The following is a 16,658-nucleotide window of genomic DNA, read 5'->3' as shown; positions in this document are numbered from 1 at the left end:
ACATGATATTGCATTAAGCCTTCATGCGTTTGTGAGAAAAAAACTGAGGAGTTCAGTGAGCCAAATTGCAACGCGATTTAGATGCTAGGATTTTCGCCCGGCGCTCATGCGCTGACGTCCCATCCATCCGCCAGGTCTGGAAGCGGCTTTCACACCCGCTCACCTGGATGGAGAGCTTGTCGGGCGCGCAGGAGCGCGAGCCCACGCCCTCCTCGGCGCCACCGCACCTCGAGAACACGCCCAAGTCGATGCTCTCTAACGTCGTGTCGTCCGTGTCGTCCGTCTCCAACGCGATCGCGAGGTAGGTGGTGTGCGCATGCGGCCGGGGGTCGGGGGAGGTGTGGAGCGCGGCTCCGGTCGGCGTAGGGTGGTCCCGCGTGGCCTACAGCCGCAGCCAGGTAGTGTAGCCCGCAGTTGGGGCTCCCAATTCCCGCACGTTCTGCTGTAGCTGTTCTCTGAGCGTTCAGCTGGCTGCTGAGCGGAACTTAACGCTCCATCTAGTTTGGCATCTTCTAAACATCAGTTGCTCGCTCGTTTCGATTGTGCTTGCGATGCTGCTCATGCCGACGTGCCACCACCTCTGTATGGGTTACGCCGAGCCCGGCCAGGTGGGGCTGCCACATCAGACACCGCTGCGCTGCTGCGGGGGAGTGCTAGAGGCAGGTTGGTGACTGAAGGGCGGAGAGAAATCAACCTACTTTTGTCGAGTTTTTCAGTGCTTTAGCGAGGAACATTATTCACATAGATAAGACAGTAGTGTTGGCCTTACTTCTCGGAGAAAACCAGAGCAATGGAGATATATTTGGGTTGATATTTCGGCAACATGCCGTTATAATATAGCAGAAAGCAACTACAAATACCTAGTAGCAGAATAGCTAATAGCAGAAGTCTGCTATTGTTTCGATAAACTTCTGCTGTTGTTCCGGTAAACGCATGTTGCCGAAATATCAACCCAGCTATATCTCCATTCTGGTTTTCTCTGAGGAATAAGGCTAATACTACTGTCTTACCATTTTTGTCGAGGGTTGACTTTAAAGCCAGGGCTTGTAAAGCATTCAGCTGTCGGCGTGATTCTCGCTACTCCTACTACTCGCTACACTACTAGGATAGTTTCCACCGTTTTTGCCTGGAGAAATGGCTGGAAACAAGATCTGTTGTGCATACAGCTATCCTAATCAGAACCAATTCTGAAACGCATTGAACCCATGAAGACAATCAAGAGCAAAGGCCTGGCGTGTGCGCCTGAAGGACCGAAAGGCCCCACCTGATAGTGAGCGCGAAGATAGTGTTCCCCGGCACAGCAGCGGTGTGGGATGCGTCAGCCCCGGCTGGTATCGAGCCTGGTCCCGAGCCGGGCCGAGCCTGGTCCCGAGCCGAGCCTGGTCCCGAGCCGGGCCTGGTCCCGAGCCGGGCCTGGTCCCGAGCCGGGCCAAGCCTGGTCCCGAGCCGGGCCGAGCCTGGTCCCGAGCCGGGCCGAGCCTGGTCCCGAGCCGAGCCTGGTCTGGGGCCGAGCCTGGTCCTGAGCCGGGCCGAGCCTGGTCCCGGGCCGGGCCTGGTCCCGAGCCGGACCGAGCCTGGCCCCGAGCCGAGCCTGGTTCCGAGCCGGGCTGAGCGCGGTCCCGGGCCGGGCCTGGTCCCGAGCCGAACCGAGCCTGGCCCCGAGCCGAGCCTGGTCTGGGGCCGAGCCTGGTCCCGAGCCGGAGCGAGCCTGGCCCCGAGCTGAGCCGGCACCGGGCCAAGCCGGTACCGAGCGGCCGTTGACGCCGCTGCCGGCGCCGCAGCTCTCCACGCTATATCGTAGACCTGGGCAGCGGCCTGCTGAGCTCCCTCTCGCCGGGCGACGCCGAGCTGGGCACGACGCCGGCCGGCGCTCCGCGCGAGCCGGCCACCACCGGCCGCGCCGGCTCCCTCTCCGAGCAGGAGGCGCGCAAAGAGGGCAACTCCGTCTTCTACACCGAGTGAGTTGTGGCCCGAGCTGGCGCTGGCGCCTGCGCCGTCGCAGTGTGGGTCTCAGCGTGCTGATACCGTCTTCTGGGCTGACTGAGTGCTATTTTCCGCCGGACGGCACTTTCTTATGTGCTGAAGGCGGGCCTGGTCTGTGTGTCTCGAGTCGCTGGGGCCGGTGGTCGCGAAGGACCGGAAGCATGGCCAAAATTTGCGCGTAAGTATGGAGGAATAGTTGTTGCAGCCTACGATGGAAGCTGCTCATCTGATGCATGGCGGCTTTTGCTGACTACATATCTGACTGTAGTGGTACAGAATACGCAAGGCCTCTCAGCGGGCGTATGAACTTGATGTCATGCAGCGCGTGACCTGTCGTCCACGAGCGCACGGTGCGGCGGCAGCAGCTTTCAGCTGCGGTATAGATGGCGCGCGCGATGCCTGCTGTGGGCAGTACGGTGAGTGTGTGGCGGGTCCCGGTGGGCCGACTCTATCAACTGTCGGCTCACATGCGGAGAGAGAGAGATAGGTCTGACCAGACAGTGTTTTGGCGTCTCTCGTGTCCCCAGGGTGTCTTAACCCGAATCAGTCATCCCCAATCGGTCTTTGTCATGGGCCCACCTTAGCCATGACTCTGCCAGCGCTCCGGTCTCGCTGTTCGGCCCCTACCACCCGAGAATGCCGTTTTGTTTGGTAGCCGCATGTTGGACCGTTTGCAGTGTGAAGGTCGTTCGTAGCGCATGTGCCTGTGCCATGAGTGCAGCATGTCCGGTACTGAGACGGGGATGACATACCGCTTACTCCGCAGCAACCGTCCGTTGTTGCATTTTTTGTGCAACCGTGTTAGCGCTGCGGTTTTTGTGTGGTGATGCCACAGGCTTTGACATCTTCACGCCGAGGTGACTGAATAGTGCTTTCGGAAAGGTGTGCCTGCCTGCCTGGCCATCGCGGGCGGCGGCGGCGTCAGACCACTATCGCCTGGCGCCTCGACCACGGTGGCCAAGACCGCCACACTTGACAAACGAGCGCCTGCTGCCCGGTCCGGATGGTGTCTCTGCTAGGGCCGGACGAGGCCGGGTTGGCGCGAGAGGGTTAGCACTGGAGCGGCCGACACTCCGATAGAAAGCCGGCCGACCGGGGCAGGGCGGCGGCGGCGGGTATGCGCGGTCCGGGTCGGGGTCAGCGGGTTTTTGCGCTCCGTGTCGGCCGGCTGGGCCGCCGTTATCGTGCCGTCTTTTCCGAGCAGCGCATGACCCAGCCACCGTGGCGGCGCCGCCAGCCGGCGCGGAGCCGGGTCCTCTCGCCTGCCGCCAGCCCGTCCGGCACGGGCCCCTGACATTTCAGGACACGGTGCCGCTGCCCTGGCGCTCGGTCGCCCCGACACGACACGGCACCTGCTGAGGATTGGGTCTGTGGCCTTCCGTGGTGTGATGCTGACACGTGGGTCATGACACCAGCCCGTCGGTGTCCAGTGTTATGACACGCCGCCGGTCTAGCGGGTGATGTGGTGTGAGGTTTTCGGCCGTGAGACGCCTCTGCCCCCCGTCGCCAGGCGGTCGTCGTTGGACCGCCGGCCGCGTGCCCAGGCCAGTTTCGGCGGCTACAAGAACCTGGTGTCGATGGACGAGCGGCCCTCGCTGTTCACCTCGTTTGACGGTGAGTGAACGAGGAGGACGGCCGACTCCGTGGTGTCACTGTTATTACCCGCGGTGTCATTGGTGTCACCGCGGCGTCACTGGTGTTATCGTGGCGTCACTGGTGCCACCCGCAACGTGAACCCGCGGTGTCACTGCTGTCGCCGTGCCGTCGCTGCTCAACTGACCGTGATCGGCAGTGGCGATGTCTGTCGCGTCGTGGCCGAAGCGACGTGCGTATTATGTTGTCCCGCTGCGATGTGTTCGGACGGCGCTGGAAGGAATTTGTTCGATGAGTGAAACTAACACCTCGTTTTCTCCAGTCAAAGGGACGTGCTTTCCTGGTTTTGATGGTCATGGTATGTTCATAATGGGAGTGAAATATTTGTTCAGGTTGTGTGCATGCGTGTATTGTACCATTCGATGTTTGTTTTGCCCGGCTTTCCCCAGCCGCGCGGTGCTGTTATGTGCGTCCACCTTCTACTAGTGGCATTATGTTGCTGTGTTCTCCTCCGAGATTCTTTGGTCGTAAAGAAGCTCAGGTCGATAATGCTTCAACCAACCAGCCAATGATTTAGCGCCGTGCACATTTGCGTTTGGACAAGCTTTGCTTTTTCTATTGTCATCGTCCATCACTATTGCACTCTGCACCATCTCTCCTCCTGCACCGCTTTATTCTTTGACGATATTACATCATTTGCCTCGTTTCACTGCAAGTGCTGCTGGCTGCGTCTGTCATATTTTCATCCACGTGAGACGGCCTGCGCATAGGTAGAAGGCTCCTCGCCCGCCGCTTCCTTGTCTGGCATCAGATCTCAAATATTTTACACTGCTCTTTACCGTCTTCGATCTTGCCGTGGCGCCTAACACCTTTCTGTATTGGTATCGTTGGCCATTGTCACACATCCCACAGGCTTCTCATAGGTTCGTGCATGCCATCAATTGGGCTGATTTTAAGTTTGTGTGGTGCCTTTTGTGTAATGGACCTTGTGACTTGCTTTGCGGGTGCCTTCGGCTGTGTGAGTTAGTGGACTATGAGCGTCTTGAAGAGCACCGTGACTAGCTCGGCAACGCTATGTTACATACTCGTTACGTTGCAAATGTTACGTAGTCAAGCTCCGTAGTCCATGCGCGCAGACAGTCTATGCAGTTAGAGGCTGGATAGCTCGTCAGCGTTTGCCGTCTGGCGCCTACGATTCGGCTAACGTGATGCTGGTGTCGGACGATGTAAGGCCTCAGAGATTTCCACGCGTTTGTGCGGTTTTGAAAGCAGTAGCGTATTTGTGTCACGATTGCTATGTACTACTGTCCACGCACGCAGCGTCCCTTGGCCAATGCGTGCCGGCGAGAGACGACTCGCGGTTAGGCCGGGCCGCCAGCGTGACCGCCGACCCAGGCACTGAACCTGACCTGACCTGGCCTGGTGGCTGCAGAGCTGATCCCGAAGCCATCGCAGCGGGCCGACGATCCGCCGCTCTACCTCTGCCTCATCATGGGCAAGCGCAAGGGCCGCAAGATCCGCAAGACGGTCCGCATCGTCTCCTACGGCGAGGAGAAGCTGCGCTCCGAGCTCTGGTTCTCCATCCCGCGCGACAAGTGAGTGGCCGGCCGGCTGTGCAGCAGGCCACGCCCCTTGCGGCCGGGGTACCCCCGAGAGGAGGCCGGTGAAGTCAGCCGCGTGACCCAGTGTCTGGGTGATGCTCTGTATTTGGCTCGGCGGTCCCTGTTATGAAGGGAAGCGCGGGAGAGTGGAATGGGTAGGGCATGGCCGGCTGAGGCCGCCAAGCGGCTCGGTGACGGGGTCACGGGCGGGTGGCTGTCGTCCCTTGGAGAGCGGCCGCCTGCCGGCCCCGCTGTAGCCGAGGGCTGGTCCGTGTGACTGGCTGCCAGTGCACCGTCGAGCGGCCGTCGGCTTCTCCCGCCGGCCGCGAGACCCTCCGCCGCCGCTGACGCACCCGCCCGTTCCAGATGTGACCAGTTGTACCACTTCATCCAATACTGGGCGCCCGAGATATACGGCAGTCTGCAGACCACCAAACCGGAGGAGCGCGGCTTCGAGCTGGTGGACTCAGATTCTGGTGAGTGAGCGACTCGGCCGCATTGGTGTGGGGAGGCGATGGGGGAAGGGACGGGAGCTGACCTGATGGCGTGCGTGGGTCGCCGACCCGGCCGCCGGCGGCGGGTCGAGCGGGTAGGCGGACACCGCTGGGGTGAGCGCGACCGGCCGGGCGTCGGCGAATCGCCGTCTCGGCTCCGCCGCCGGACCGGGGGCGGAGGGAGTGGTGCGGGTTAGCCGCCTGGCCGGTGCTCTGACTCGGTCTCAGCGCCGGAAAGGCGCCGACGGGTCGAAATCCTCGAGAGATCATCGATCGCCACCGTCAAGGTCCAGATGGAGATGGCCGGCCGGCCGGCATTGGCGGAAGATGTACCGCCTGCCGGGCCCGGTCGCGGACCTGGCTGCGTCAAGCGGAAGACCATCCGGTCCCCGCGCCGAGTTCGGGGTGGTCGTACCGGCGGTGGTCGTACCGCCGCGCCTCCGCGGTCTGAGTCGGGACTCGTCGTGGGCGCACGGAAGTCTGGCGAGCGAAAGAACGCATGGATGAACTAAGTCCAAGGTCGCTGAGGAGGTATGCGCTCCTTCATTTTGTGTTTCGCAGGTGCACGGAGCGGCAGGATTGCGTAACCGAAAAGCTGCTGACACCATTATTGTGTTTGCCTCTTCGGTTACATAATTCAGCCCAGGCTGGCATTCAGAAGTCAGGCGCGCACTTCCGCAGCCGTTTTCATGGCCCGGTGTGTCGGCACGTGCGTGCCTTCGTCGGATGTATCGACCCTGCGTCCGATTTCGCGATATCGGCGACAGCTATGGAGCAGGTATTACGCAAAAGTGGGGTGGCGCGTCCATTATGCTTTTCGCGCATAGCGACATTTGTACAGCCTCGGCGCCTGGCCGGGCGGCAGGCCGCGTGCAGTGTGCTGTGCGGCCTAGGCTGCAGGCGTGGATGACTGGCAGTAACTGGTGCCGGGCGAGCTGGTGCTGTCCCCGGCTCGCGGCTCAGACCGGGGGGGGGGGCGATGGCCGTCCAGGTGACGTGCCCCACCGCGGTGCCGGCTGCTCATACTCATGTGCACTTTACGTCCTCTCCATGTATCAAGCTGTGGCATGAAACGGTATGAAGTTCGGTAAGGCAGTCTTTTCTGGTGCTAGCTTCTTGTCGGTGCTAAAATGGTGCGTTTTAGTTTCCTCATTGTGTGCCAATAGCTTCAGTCGCGAGTGCTGCATGTGTGGGCGTTTCTGCACATTCCGGTTCCAAAAAAAATCAGGATAACACCTTTTGACAGGAATGCGGCTGGGTAGTCCGGGGTGTACTGTAAGTGTTCGGTATCGCTCGGTCGTTCGGTCTCGGTCGGTCTCGTTCACTCGTCGTGGACACGCATCCGTCGGCTGATGCTGTATTCTGCGCTTCGAATGTCGGGCCAGGAAGAGGACATACGCGTCCTCTCCCTGGCGGCGCTCGCGAGACGACTGCTCCGTTACCGGGCGGCGCGACCCCGCACAGGACACGACGCATGTGGCGCAGTTTCCGGGCTGGCCGTAGGGCCGGGGCCGCAGGGACAGTAAACTAAACAAAACATAAATCTAAAGGGGAAACTCGACGGGGGACCGAGAAATGGAGAAAAAACAGGTCAGAGACAGGACAGCAAAGCCGACATTTCAGAAAAAAGGAAACCGTGTAAAGGCAGATTTGTACGGAACAGTAAGAGATGCATGTTTGTGAACGTTATAACTGTCTGCGATGTTTCATTAGACGTTAGCTACTTCCATGAAACTTGTTTGGGATCACTCCTTTTGGCCATTACTGACAGAAGGAAACAAATGGACTCGGGTGTTTTGTTACCACCATCTCGGGCCGCACAAATCACGCTGGTAAACATCAAAATATCAGTTTGCATGCACATGTAGGTCTGACCGTCGGTTTTTCCCACCAGTAGCCAGTTTCTCGAAACAGAACTTCGTATATTTTTGGCGTAAATTGTACATTTTTGGTATGTACTCGTTTGATTCAGTTTCTCAAAGCAAAATACACAACTTACAACTACAATCTACGACACTTAAAAAAATACGCAGAAAATGCACAATCCAGGACGCAAATATCCACAAACAATCTTGCATTAGTTTCTCGAAGCTAAGACCAAAATTACGATAGAGCTGAATTTTGATAGGTCCTTGATGAATTTGGCAATGCAATCAACGCAAGCATCTGTGTCATGGATTATAACACTGACCTTAGGACTGTTACTTATTGAAAGACAAATTGCTGCAGCGGCTAGCCTAAACAGCATGCAACAGCTGCTAAAGGCTTAACAGAGCATAAAGCTTGAGTGTGAGCAAGTAATAGTGAGTGTCCCAGCCTTTCAGGCAAGAAGCCTTGGATAGGGCATACCAGGCCCAAAAGATAAGGCAAAACTGCCTGGTCAAGGAACTTCCTTTGCAAGAATGCTAAAATACATCACAATTGAGAGAAATTTGTGCGGCTGCCACAATACTTGTTATGAATACCATACATTCTATGTTCATGCAAGCTGTATTCTAGACACTTTCAAAGTGAGATATAGGCAGTATCATTGTCTGCAGTACCTGCCCTGGTTGAAAACATTGTGATGTGCAATAAATGCTAATACAATGGCTTAGCATAACACAATAATTATTCCCTGAAGTTGACATCATTTGAATAGCACGGCTACATACATCCTGTGCATCACTATGCCATAAGGCAGCAGCTAGCCTGCATAAAATCATATAATAGAAACATACTTTCAATCATCAGTCATATGGAAAGATCCTGTTCCCAACGACAAGTACAGCAGGCTGCTTATGATTTGATCCATGAATGGCCCTTTTTCAGTGATCAGTGACAGCTCATGTTTACTTCACATGTTCCCTTAAGCTCTGAAGGCTAAGGTCTGACAGTCCCACCTTCAATGCCCAGGACATGCTTAGTAAGCATTATGTACTTACTGTTCACATGATCTCGTCCACAATCGCTATGCAAAATTTAGCCTCCATGAGTCGAACATTCTAGGATGAAACTGAACACTGAAGGAGCTGATGAATGGAAGAAAGCTTCCTTCGCCGAATCTATCAATCATGCACAACATTGCCACCAAAACCAGCCCCCAGTTCGGCACGCATCTCTACAAGGCCACACACATCTATACGTGTTCATCTGTTTATTACGTAGTACGGAGACTTACAACGCGCAGCGGTCGACGCGACTAAATGGTGTTGCTGAAAAGTGGGTGCGCACTACTACGGGCGAGTCGACGGGCAGCGGTCTCGCGCAAATTCCTTGCGGACGGGGAGCTGTCTTCTCTCTCTCTCTCTCTCTCATCTCTCTCTCTTTCTCTCCCTTCTCTCCTCTCCGCTCTCTCTCCTCTCTCTCTCCTCTCCTCTCGCTCCCTCTCTCTCTCTCTCTCTCTCGTCTCTGTCCTCTGTCTCTGGTCTCAATGCTCTGTCTCTGTCTCTGTCCTCTTTTCTCTGTCTCTGTCTCTGTCTCTGTCTTGTCTCTGTCTCTGGTCCTCTGTCTTCTGTCTGGTCTCTGGTCTCTGTCTCTGTCTCTGTCTCGTCTCTGTCTCTGTCTCTGTCTCTGTCCTCTGTCCTCTGTCTCCGTCTCTGTCTCTGTCCCTCTGTCTCTATGTCTCTGTCTCTGTCCTCTTCTCTGTCTCTGTCTCTGTCTCTGTCTCTGTCTCTGTCTCTGTCTCTGTCTCTGTCTCTGTCTCTGTCTAGGTCTCTGTCCTGTCTCTGTCTCTGTACTCTGTCTCTGTCTCTGTCTCTGTCTCTGTCTCTGTCTCTGTCTCTTGTCTCTGTCTCTGTCTCTGTCTCTGCTTCTCTGTCCTGTCTCTGTCTCTGTCTCTGTCTCTGTCATCTGTCTCTGTCTCTGTCTCTGTCTCTGTCTCTGTCTCTGTCTCTGTCTCTGTCTCTGTCTCTGTCTCTGTCTCTGCTCTGTCTCTGTCTCTGTCTCGTCTCTGTCTCTGTCCTCTGTCTCTGTCTCTTGTCTCTGTCTCTGTCTCTATCTATCTCTCTTCTCTCTCTCTCTCTCTCCTCTCTCTCTCTCTCTCTCTCTCTCTCTCTCTCTCTCTCTCTCTCTCTCTCTCTCTCTCTCTCTTTCTTTCTGTCTTTAAACATTGCCAACCATACTCTTCCCTTGTCCATGGTCGTCATTGGGGATTTAGGACGCACGTAGCTTCTTCGGCTAGATGGCGTCAACTGCCTCTCATCCTGGCGGAAACGCGGGCACCGCGGGTAATCGAACCCCGTTCCCAGACGCCTTAACCACTGAACCATCGGCACCTGTCCCTTTGCTTTCATGTCCTGATAAGCGTTGCTTTTCAACCAAAGCGTCATAATCGAAGCTGGAGATAATATCCTCAAAGTCGTGAACTAATGTGGCTGGTTTGATGACGTGCCAGGCAAGTGAAAACATGCATAGTATTTTGTCTTAATCGATGGTAGTTCGGGTTAAGGTAACACATACTCAAAACTTAAAATGTACGTTCATTACTGCCATAATTATCTCAAGTTTGGTGGTCGTTGTCCTGGCAACAGGACGCACAAATCTACGCCACTGCCAAATGTACAAACTACGACAAAGGTCACGTGATGACTTTGAGAAGCTGACTTAATGTGTAGTTTGTAAAATCGAAAGTACACATTAATGCTTAGCGTAAGATTGTACCTTCGCTTTGAGAAACTGGCTCCAGCTGTCTGAAAACTCGCGGGTCATGTTTGACATATGCTGAAATGAAAAGTAGTATACATCGACGACTTACTTGGTTTCTTTGTCCCCCATCCGTCTCTACATTCTCGGTTGCAAGCGCTCAATATTACTGTTAGTTGCCGACACTGATGGAAATATGCTTGGACCGGTTTCAAAATAGGCAACTTGTAGCATACAATTCATCAAAATAAGCCGCGTTGTAAATTACGTGATGGTAACGGGCTTCCTTCATTAGTCAGTGGCAGTCGCGCAAATTTGCGATGTGCCACGTACAAGACGTGTTGGCGTGTTGCCGGAATGAGGCGCGCCAAGCTCCAATAGCGTCCTGTAGCTGAGGGAATACTCCTGCAAATGACAGCCGCGCGGTCGGCGCGCCTCACGCAGTCGTCCACATGACTCTCACACGCCGCCCGGCGATGGAGCGAGGTTCGGGGTGCGTATCATACACATGACTCTCACACGCCGCCCGGCGATGGAGCGAGGTTCGGGGTGCGTATCATACACATGACTCTCACACGCTATCCGGCGGTGGAGCGAGGCTCGGCGGTGCGCCTCACGCAATCATTCACATGACTCTCACACACCGCCCGGCGGTGGAGCGAGGCTCGCCCGGGCCGATGGGGTGCAGGCTTGACCGGACTGGCACGGCAGCGGCACACGCTCGCCCTACCCGGCTCCCGTCAAGTGATGGTAACCCGGCTCCCGTCAAGTGATGGTAACCGAGAGGCGGCACCAGCAGCTGGTTTGAACACGCGGGGGTGGTACGTGACTGGCAGCCACTGCGCGGCTCGGGATTAAACGCTGCTGCCGTGCGCCTGTGGTGGTGTGCGTGTGATGTTGATATGTACAGTTTGACGAGGTCATTTCACGTTCATTTAGCTGGTGCTATGTCGCACAGTTTTCTATTTTTGCTCTCTTCTATTTCCATTGGCTTTTGCGCCGGAGTCATTGGTGAAGGATGATAAAAGGATATGGCCAGTTAAGCTTGTTTGTCCAACAATGGAGGGAAACAAGTGACCGCATGACGGAGCTCAACAGGGCGTACTATGACATTTCCAAAATGCTTAAGGATGGCAGTGCAGGTTTGTGTTCGGCTTTTCTTCGGAACACCCCGCCGCTTTCAGGCGCTTACGAGGGCCCGGCTCTACAGCCAAATGGCAACGCGTGCATGTCCTGCTTGTTCTATCCCAGGAATGTTGGTTGTTCCGGCCCGACTGCGACCATACTTAAGGTTACACACGTCCGTCTCTTATGTTTGTACGTCACATGCATCGCATCTGCAAACGTTAACCGCTAACACCGGATATTGAGGGGTCGGCGGCTGTTATATCTCGTGAACGCCCAAGCACGCTTGCTGTGATGAGTGGGATGTGATGGCAGTTTGGTTTGCCATGCTATGGGCCGACCCCATCGGGCCGCTGTTGTCCAGTCCCGGTAACGGGAGGGGGTCCGTCTGTTCGGGCCCCGGTGCAGACTAGCCGCGGGCGTCGCCCGCCCTAGCCAGTGTGTCGTGCGGTCCGGCCTGGTGACCTGTAACCGCGCACTGACCGTCGGGGTCCCGCTCCGGCAGATATCTGGGAGGCCGACGAAGGCTGGGAGGCGGTGGCCAGCGACGCCACCTCGGGCGAGGCGGGCCTCATTGACCTACCGCGGCAGCTGCCCAAGCAGAGCTGGGAGGTAAGCCGCCGCCGCCAACGACGACGACGACGGGCCGTGGATAACGCCCTGGTCGATGACGCGCATCTGTACAGACTGGCATCTCTCGGATCACACGGCTGGCGTCTTTTTTGTCGGTTTGCGTTGAAACATTGGGTCTTTTTCGCCTTTCTCCGTATTTTTCTCTCTGTCTGTCTGTGTGCCCGTCTGTCTCAGTTTGGCCTGCCTGCCTGACTGGCTCTCCAGTGTCCGACTGTGCGCCACCCGTGCGTTTGACCGAGCGCCGTTTTCACGCTGTCCAGGTCATAAAGGCCCCCTACGTAAAGCTGTATAGTATGATCAAAAGCCAGACGTCGGCCACGTCAGAGGAGGAGATGAACGAGGTAAACGGTGGTCCGGCCTGGCTGTTCGTCTAGCGTAGTGACGTAGTGCGTCCCGCCCCGTGCCCGCTGCGTAGTGTAGACGGCGACCTGATCTGGACCTGTTCGGGGGTGTGACCTGGCACGTGTGGCCTGACGCGCCCAGGCCCCGGCCCCGCGCCGTCGCACCCTGACCTAGCACGATGTCGCGCAGAACCCGGCGCCGGGAGCCCCACTGCCGACATTGTCTCTACGCTGTGTGTGATTTCCACCCTGGTGTGGAGAAGCCACAGCCCCTGGCCTGGTTGCCCCCTCCTCCCCCCCCCCCCCAGCTTGCTGGGACCAGGGACGGACACCATACCATCGCCAGCACGAGCCCTGAGCTGCCATGACCCCTGACCCCCTGGCGCGCCGCGGCGTCGCATGGACAGCTCGGGGCGGGCGTGACCTACCGACCTGCTCCCGCTCACCAGCCTGCCCGGGCTGAACTCACCGGTCTGTCCCCGCTCACCAGCCTGCCTGGCCGAGACCCGCGGCCCGCCACCGACCCTGCACCCGCCAGCTCGCCCGCCTGCGCCCATAGTCCCCCTCCCCCTCCCCATCGTCGCCTTCACCGGCGCCGCCCTAAAACTCCAATCATCCCAACACGGCCATCTCAGTGGGGGCGTACCGTCTGGTTGCACGTTTGGTTTGCCGGCACCGGCCGAGCTGAGCCGAGAGCGCTGCTCGGCGACACTAGCCCTGTTCACAACGCACAACTCGGGAAAGCTACTTAAGTGACTTTCATGGGCGATTCCAGGTTCGCCTTGCTAACAAGTGTAGTATTGCAATAAAATTCGTTTCATGCAGTTTTTCCTTAGTGCCCAACTAAAATGTGCAGACGTTCTTCCGTAGTAGTTGTCCAGCAAAATTTGTTGCCTAAAACTACCCTTAATTCCTCTCTCCCAACCAGCCTGGACCTACTTCCGCCGCTGCGCGTCTGCGCTGGCAACCGTCGCCCGATAGTGGCCAGATCGTAAGCTACCTAGATGGGTCACGTTTTCGATCGATCTGTGAAGAAAATGAAAAGGCAGCCCCAATAATGCGATCGACTACGGATGAAGCAGAGAAAACTTTGCGTGTATCTTGCGGCATCTCGGTGCGAGACCTGGCGAAAGCAGCGGTTATGAAACAAGAGGATCGATGTCTGTCTGCGTTGTTAGGTATGATTTGGTTTGCGATGTGATTGCAAGTGATCGTGTGGTGTGCAGTGTAAAGATAATATTGAATTAATCAGCTCCTTCCGTACCTCAATTAATGGCATGTCGTTCTGATATTGCTGTCAGACTGTCGGTCACATAACCAGGGGATGGTGGCTGGCTATTTATGTAGTATGCTCCTTCCTTTGTGCTCAGATGGCAATAGGTTGGTGCTCAAAGGAGAAGTTTTTGTTGAAATTAGGAGGCCATTTCTAAAACCTCAGCTTAACAAAGAATTTGCAGTTTTCGAGAGTTTGCTATTGAGACCTTGTATGAAGTCTGGGGAACTCCCATAGTTAACCTGGTGCTCGCACCTTTCATGCATTCACTTCGTGCCCTAGACATTCAGTACAGAAATAATTATTCAGATGGGAATTCGGACTCCAGACACATACCCCGCATCACCGACCCTCCACCCACCCACCTCATAACCCCCCTGGAAGCAGCGCGCCCGCGTACTCCGGACTGGACAACTCACAACAGCTGGTTTAGAGATAAAATAGTTTTGGGCATGAGCCCGGGAGGTAAAAACCCAGCAGTGATCGCAATCACGACAGCATTTGAGGTGAGAAAGGTAGTATTTTGGTGTATTAGCACAGTATTTGTTACATAGAATGAAGCTTCATCCGATAAATTAGGTACAAGGAGGATTTGGCTCACTTACACACACTGGTACAAAGGTGCTCGGTCCACTCCGCGCGAACAATCATGCGTCTTTAACCTTGACAACAAATCATGGCCGCCGCCTGGTATTATTAGCATATTTCATAGTTGGCCACAATATCACAAGTGAAGCCTCTCAAGATGGAAATTGTGGAGCGACATTCAGTTCTAATTTTTGTTGGTAGGGCTATATGTTGCTTCAATTTACCTGAAAGTTACTTTGTTGTAACCGATTAATCTAATCATATGTAAGACTTAGAAGCAGCTAGAAAATAGACCCAATAAGCCACCTACCAAAGGTCACGTATGGTAGCTTTAACAAGTTGCGCATTGTGAACGAGGCTGCTGAGACCACGTCTGGTGTCCGTCCAACGGCGCGATGTTCGGCAGGTGCGCCACCTCAGATACGCAGAAAGCATTGGTACTCGAGTAACTCCCCAAACGGATTCGCCGGCTAATCGCAGAGCAGGTGACCGTCCTTGTGCTGAGTTGTTCGGACGGCTTTTTGCATGCCTTGTATTGCAGATGTCTGCAGTGAAATTGGCAATCGAATACAATGCAGCAAGGTATGTATTCAGCGCATTAATCACGCGAATGGTAGGCATTTAATGTGTGCAGCACCGTCCAAATTGGTTTGACGTCACTAGGGATGTCATTGTTTATCATCCCTGCAAAATCACTCCGGTTAGCATCCCGTTTGTCACACCAAGGACAGGCCCCGGAAGAGAACTGCGGAGCACGGTGAGAACGACTGTTGGTTGTGTGGTCAGAGCTAACTGAACATATCAGCGGGTCACGTCCGCTGGCGCCGCGCTCGGCTGGGCCCGAGCCGCCCGTCAGTGTGGTCAGAGCTGACTGAGCGGATCAGCGGGTCACGTCCGCTGGCGCCGCGCTCGGCTGGGCTCGAGCCGCCCGTCAGTATGGTCAGAGCTGACTGAGCGGACCAGCGGGTCACGTCCGCTGGTGCCGCGCTCGGCTGGGCTCGAGCCGCCCGTCAGTGTGGTCAGAGCTGACTGAGCAGATCAGCGGGTCACGTCCGCTGGCGCCGCGCTCGGCTGGGCTCGAGCGGCTCACGCAGGCTCACGCCGTTTGGCCTCCGGTAACGCCGGAGGCGACATTCAGTGGCAATCTGGCGGCTCCAACACTGCCGGCTAGCTGCGATCGCTCGCGTCTGCCGGCTGGCTGCGGTCGCTCGCATCTGCCGACTAGTGGCGCTAGCCGTCGGTGGTCAAAGCTCTCGGCATCGGCTAAGCGAACATCGTATAAGCTACGCGATGAAACCGGAAAACAACCGGCGCCTCTGGCGTTTCGCGTTCCGCCTTGCGGTTGGGAAAGGGGTCAGCGATAGCCGCTCGTCCTGGTTAGTTCAGGGCTGAATTGACGTACGTGCATAAAAGTGAAAAAGGAAGGGGAGCTGTGCAAAGTATCCGCATAGTGGTGGGTGATGAAGGGACAGTTCTGATGGTACAATGACTATCGAACCCGTTCCCGTGACTGACAGGGTATCAGCCCTCATTGATTGGCAAAAACGGCTATTGTGTCTTGCTTTGGACGAATATCCTGTATGCTCCCAACGACCAGTCTTTATGCCTTCCCCAGAGCCAGGAAAAGCTGGCCCTCGTTTCTCGTAACTCCCCACTGGCTGGAAGGTTCTGGGGACCCGGACAGTGAAGCGTGCCGGGACTGTGACTTCTCTAGCGGCTGTCGGTGGACGGCTCGTGGCCGGACGCAAGAGACGGCTGGAGCCCCCCCCCCCCCCCCCCGCTCCCCATCCCACCCCTTTTCCTGCTCCTCTCGCCCCCGGCTGCAGGTTCTTCTGCACGGGGACCAGGCAGGTTTCTCCTTCCAGCCTTCTCTTGTGAGCACATTAGAATGTTTCTGCTTGGCAATGCCTCCTGTGTGCCCCCTCCCCCCCCCGCCCAGTGCCGATGCCCCATGCCATGTTTTGTCCTTGACCTTTCGCGCCTGGTTACGTGACATCTGATGTCCTTGTCCCGGCGCACCGTTCCACACCGTGTCGCTGTGTGTAAGTGCGGTGTATTTCCCTCACCGGTCCTTATGTTCCCGGTCCCTGTGTGGCTGCTAACGTCGCGGCCTTAGAGCCATGTGTTTGCCTTTGACGTGTCCGTACCGTCGATGGCCTGGGCCTCGAACCGCGTCTCGGTGCCAGACCAGGGCTCCCCGCCAGCACTAGCTGTAGGGCTGATGTGTTTTAAAACTGGTGCTCTTTCGCACTAGCTGTAGGGTCGGTGTGCTCCAGAACTCGTGCCCGCCCGCACTAGCTGCACGGCCGGTGTGCTCCAGAACTGGTGCTCTATTGCACTAGCTGTAGGGCTGGTGTGTTCCAGAGCTGGTGCGTGCCCGCCCGGACTAACTGTGCGGCCGGTG

At 56.4% G+C, this 16,658-nt stretch overlaps 1 protein-coding gene across 6 annotated transcripts in view; it reads left to right on the top strand.

The window, feature by feature from the left end:
- Window positions 1-16,658, top strand: part of LOC119103634 (oxidation resistance protein 1) — a 55,254-nt gene that overhangs the window by 21,662 nt on the left and 16,934 nt on the right. For 2 of the 6 annotated variants that reach the window (XM_037227237.1, XM_037227242.1), the window contains 8 exons: window positions 135-301; window positions 1,782-1,958; window positions 3,494-3,597; window positions 3,899-3,934; window positions 5,009-5,171; window positions 5,544-5,653; window positions 11,925-12,031; window positions 12,313-12,393. In XM_037227237.1, coding sequence (XP_037083132.1) covers window positions 135-301; window positions 1,782-1,958; window positions 3,494-3,597; window positions 3,899-3,934; window positions 5,009-5,171; window positions 5,544-5,653; window positions 11,925-12,031; window positions 12,313-12,393 — 945 coding nt within the window. The remainder of the gene's footprint in view (window positions 1-134; window positions 302-1,781; window positions 1,959-3,493; window positions 3,598-3,898; window positions 3,935-5,008; window positions 5,172-5,543; window positions 5,654-11,924; window positions 12,032-12,312; window positions 12,394-16,658) is intronic. The other 4 variants (XM_037227238.1, XM_037227239.1, XM_037227240.1 and 1 more) reach the window with 4 other exon arrangements.

Source organism: Pollicipes pollicipes, unplaced genomic scaffold (genome assembly GCF_011947565.3).
Source record: "Pollicipes pollicipes isolate AB1234 unplaced genomic scaffold, Ppol_2.1 Scaffold_5724;HRSCAF=6776_pilon_pilon_pilon, whole genome shotgun sequence".
NCBI classification, from domain to species: Eukaryota; Metazoa; Arthropoda; class Thecostraca; order Pollicipedomorpha; family Pollicipedidae; genus Pollicipes; species Pollicipes pollicipes.
Note: the sequence above shows the minus strand (reverse complement) of the source record. Positions and strands in the feature narration are given on the sequence as shown.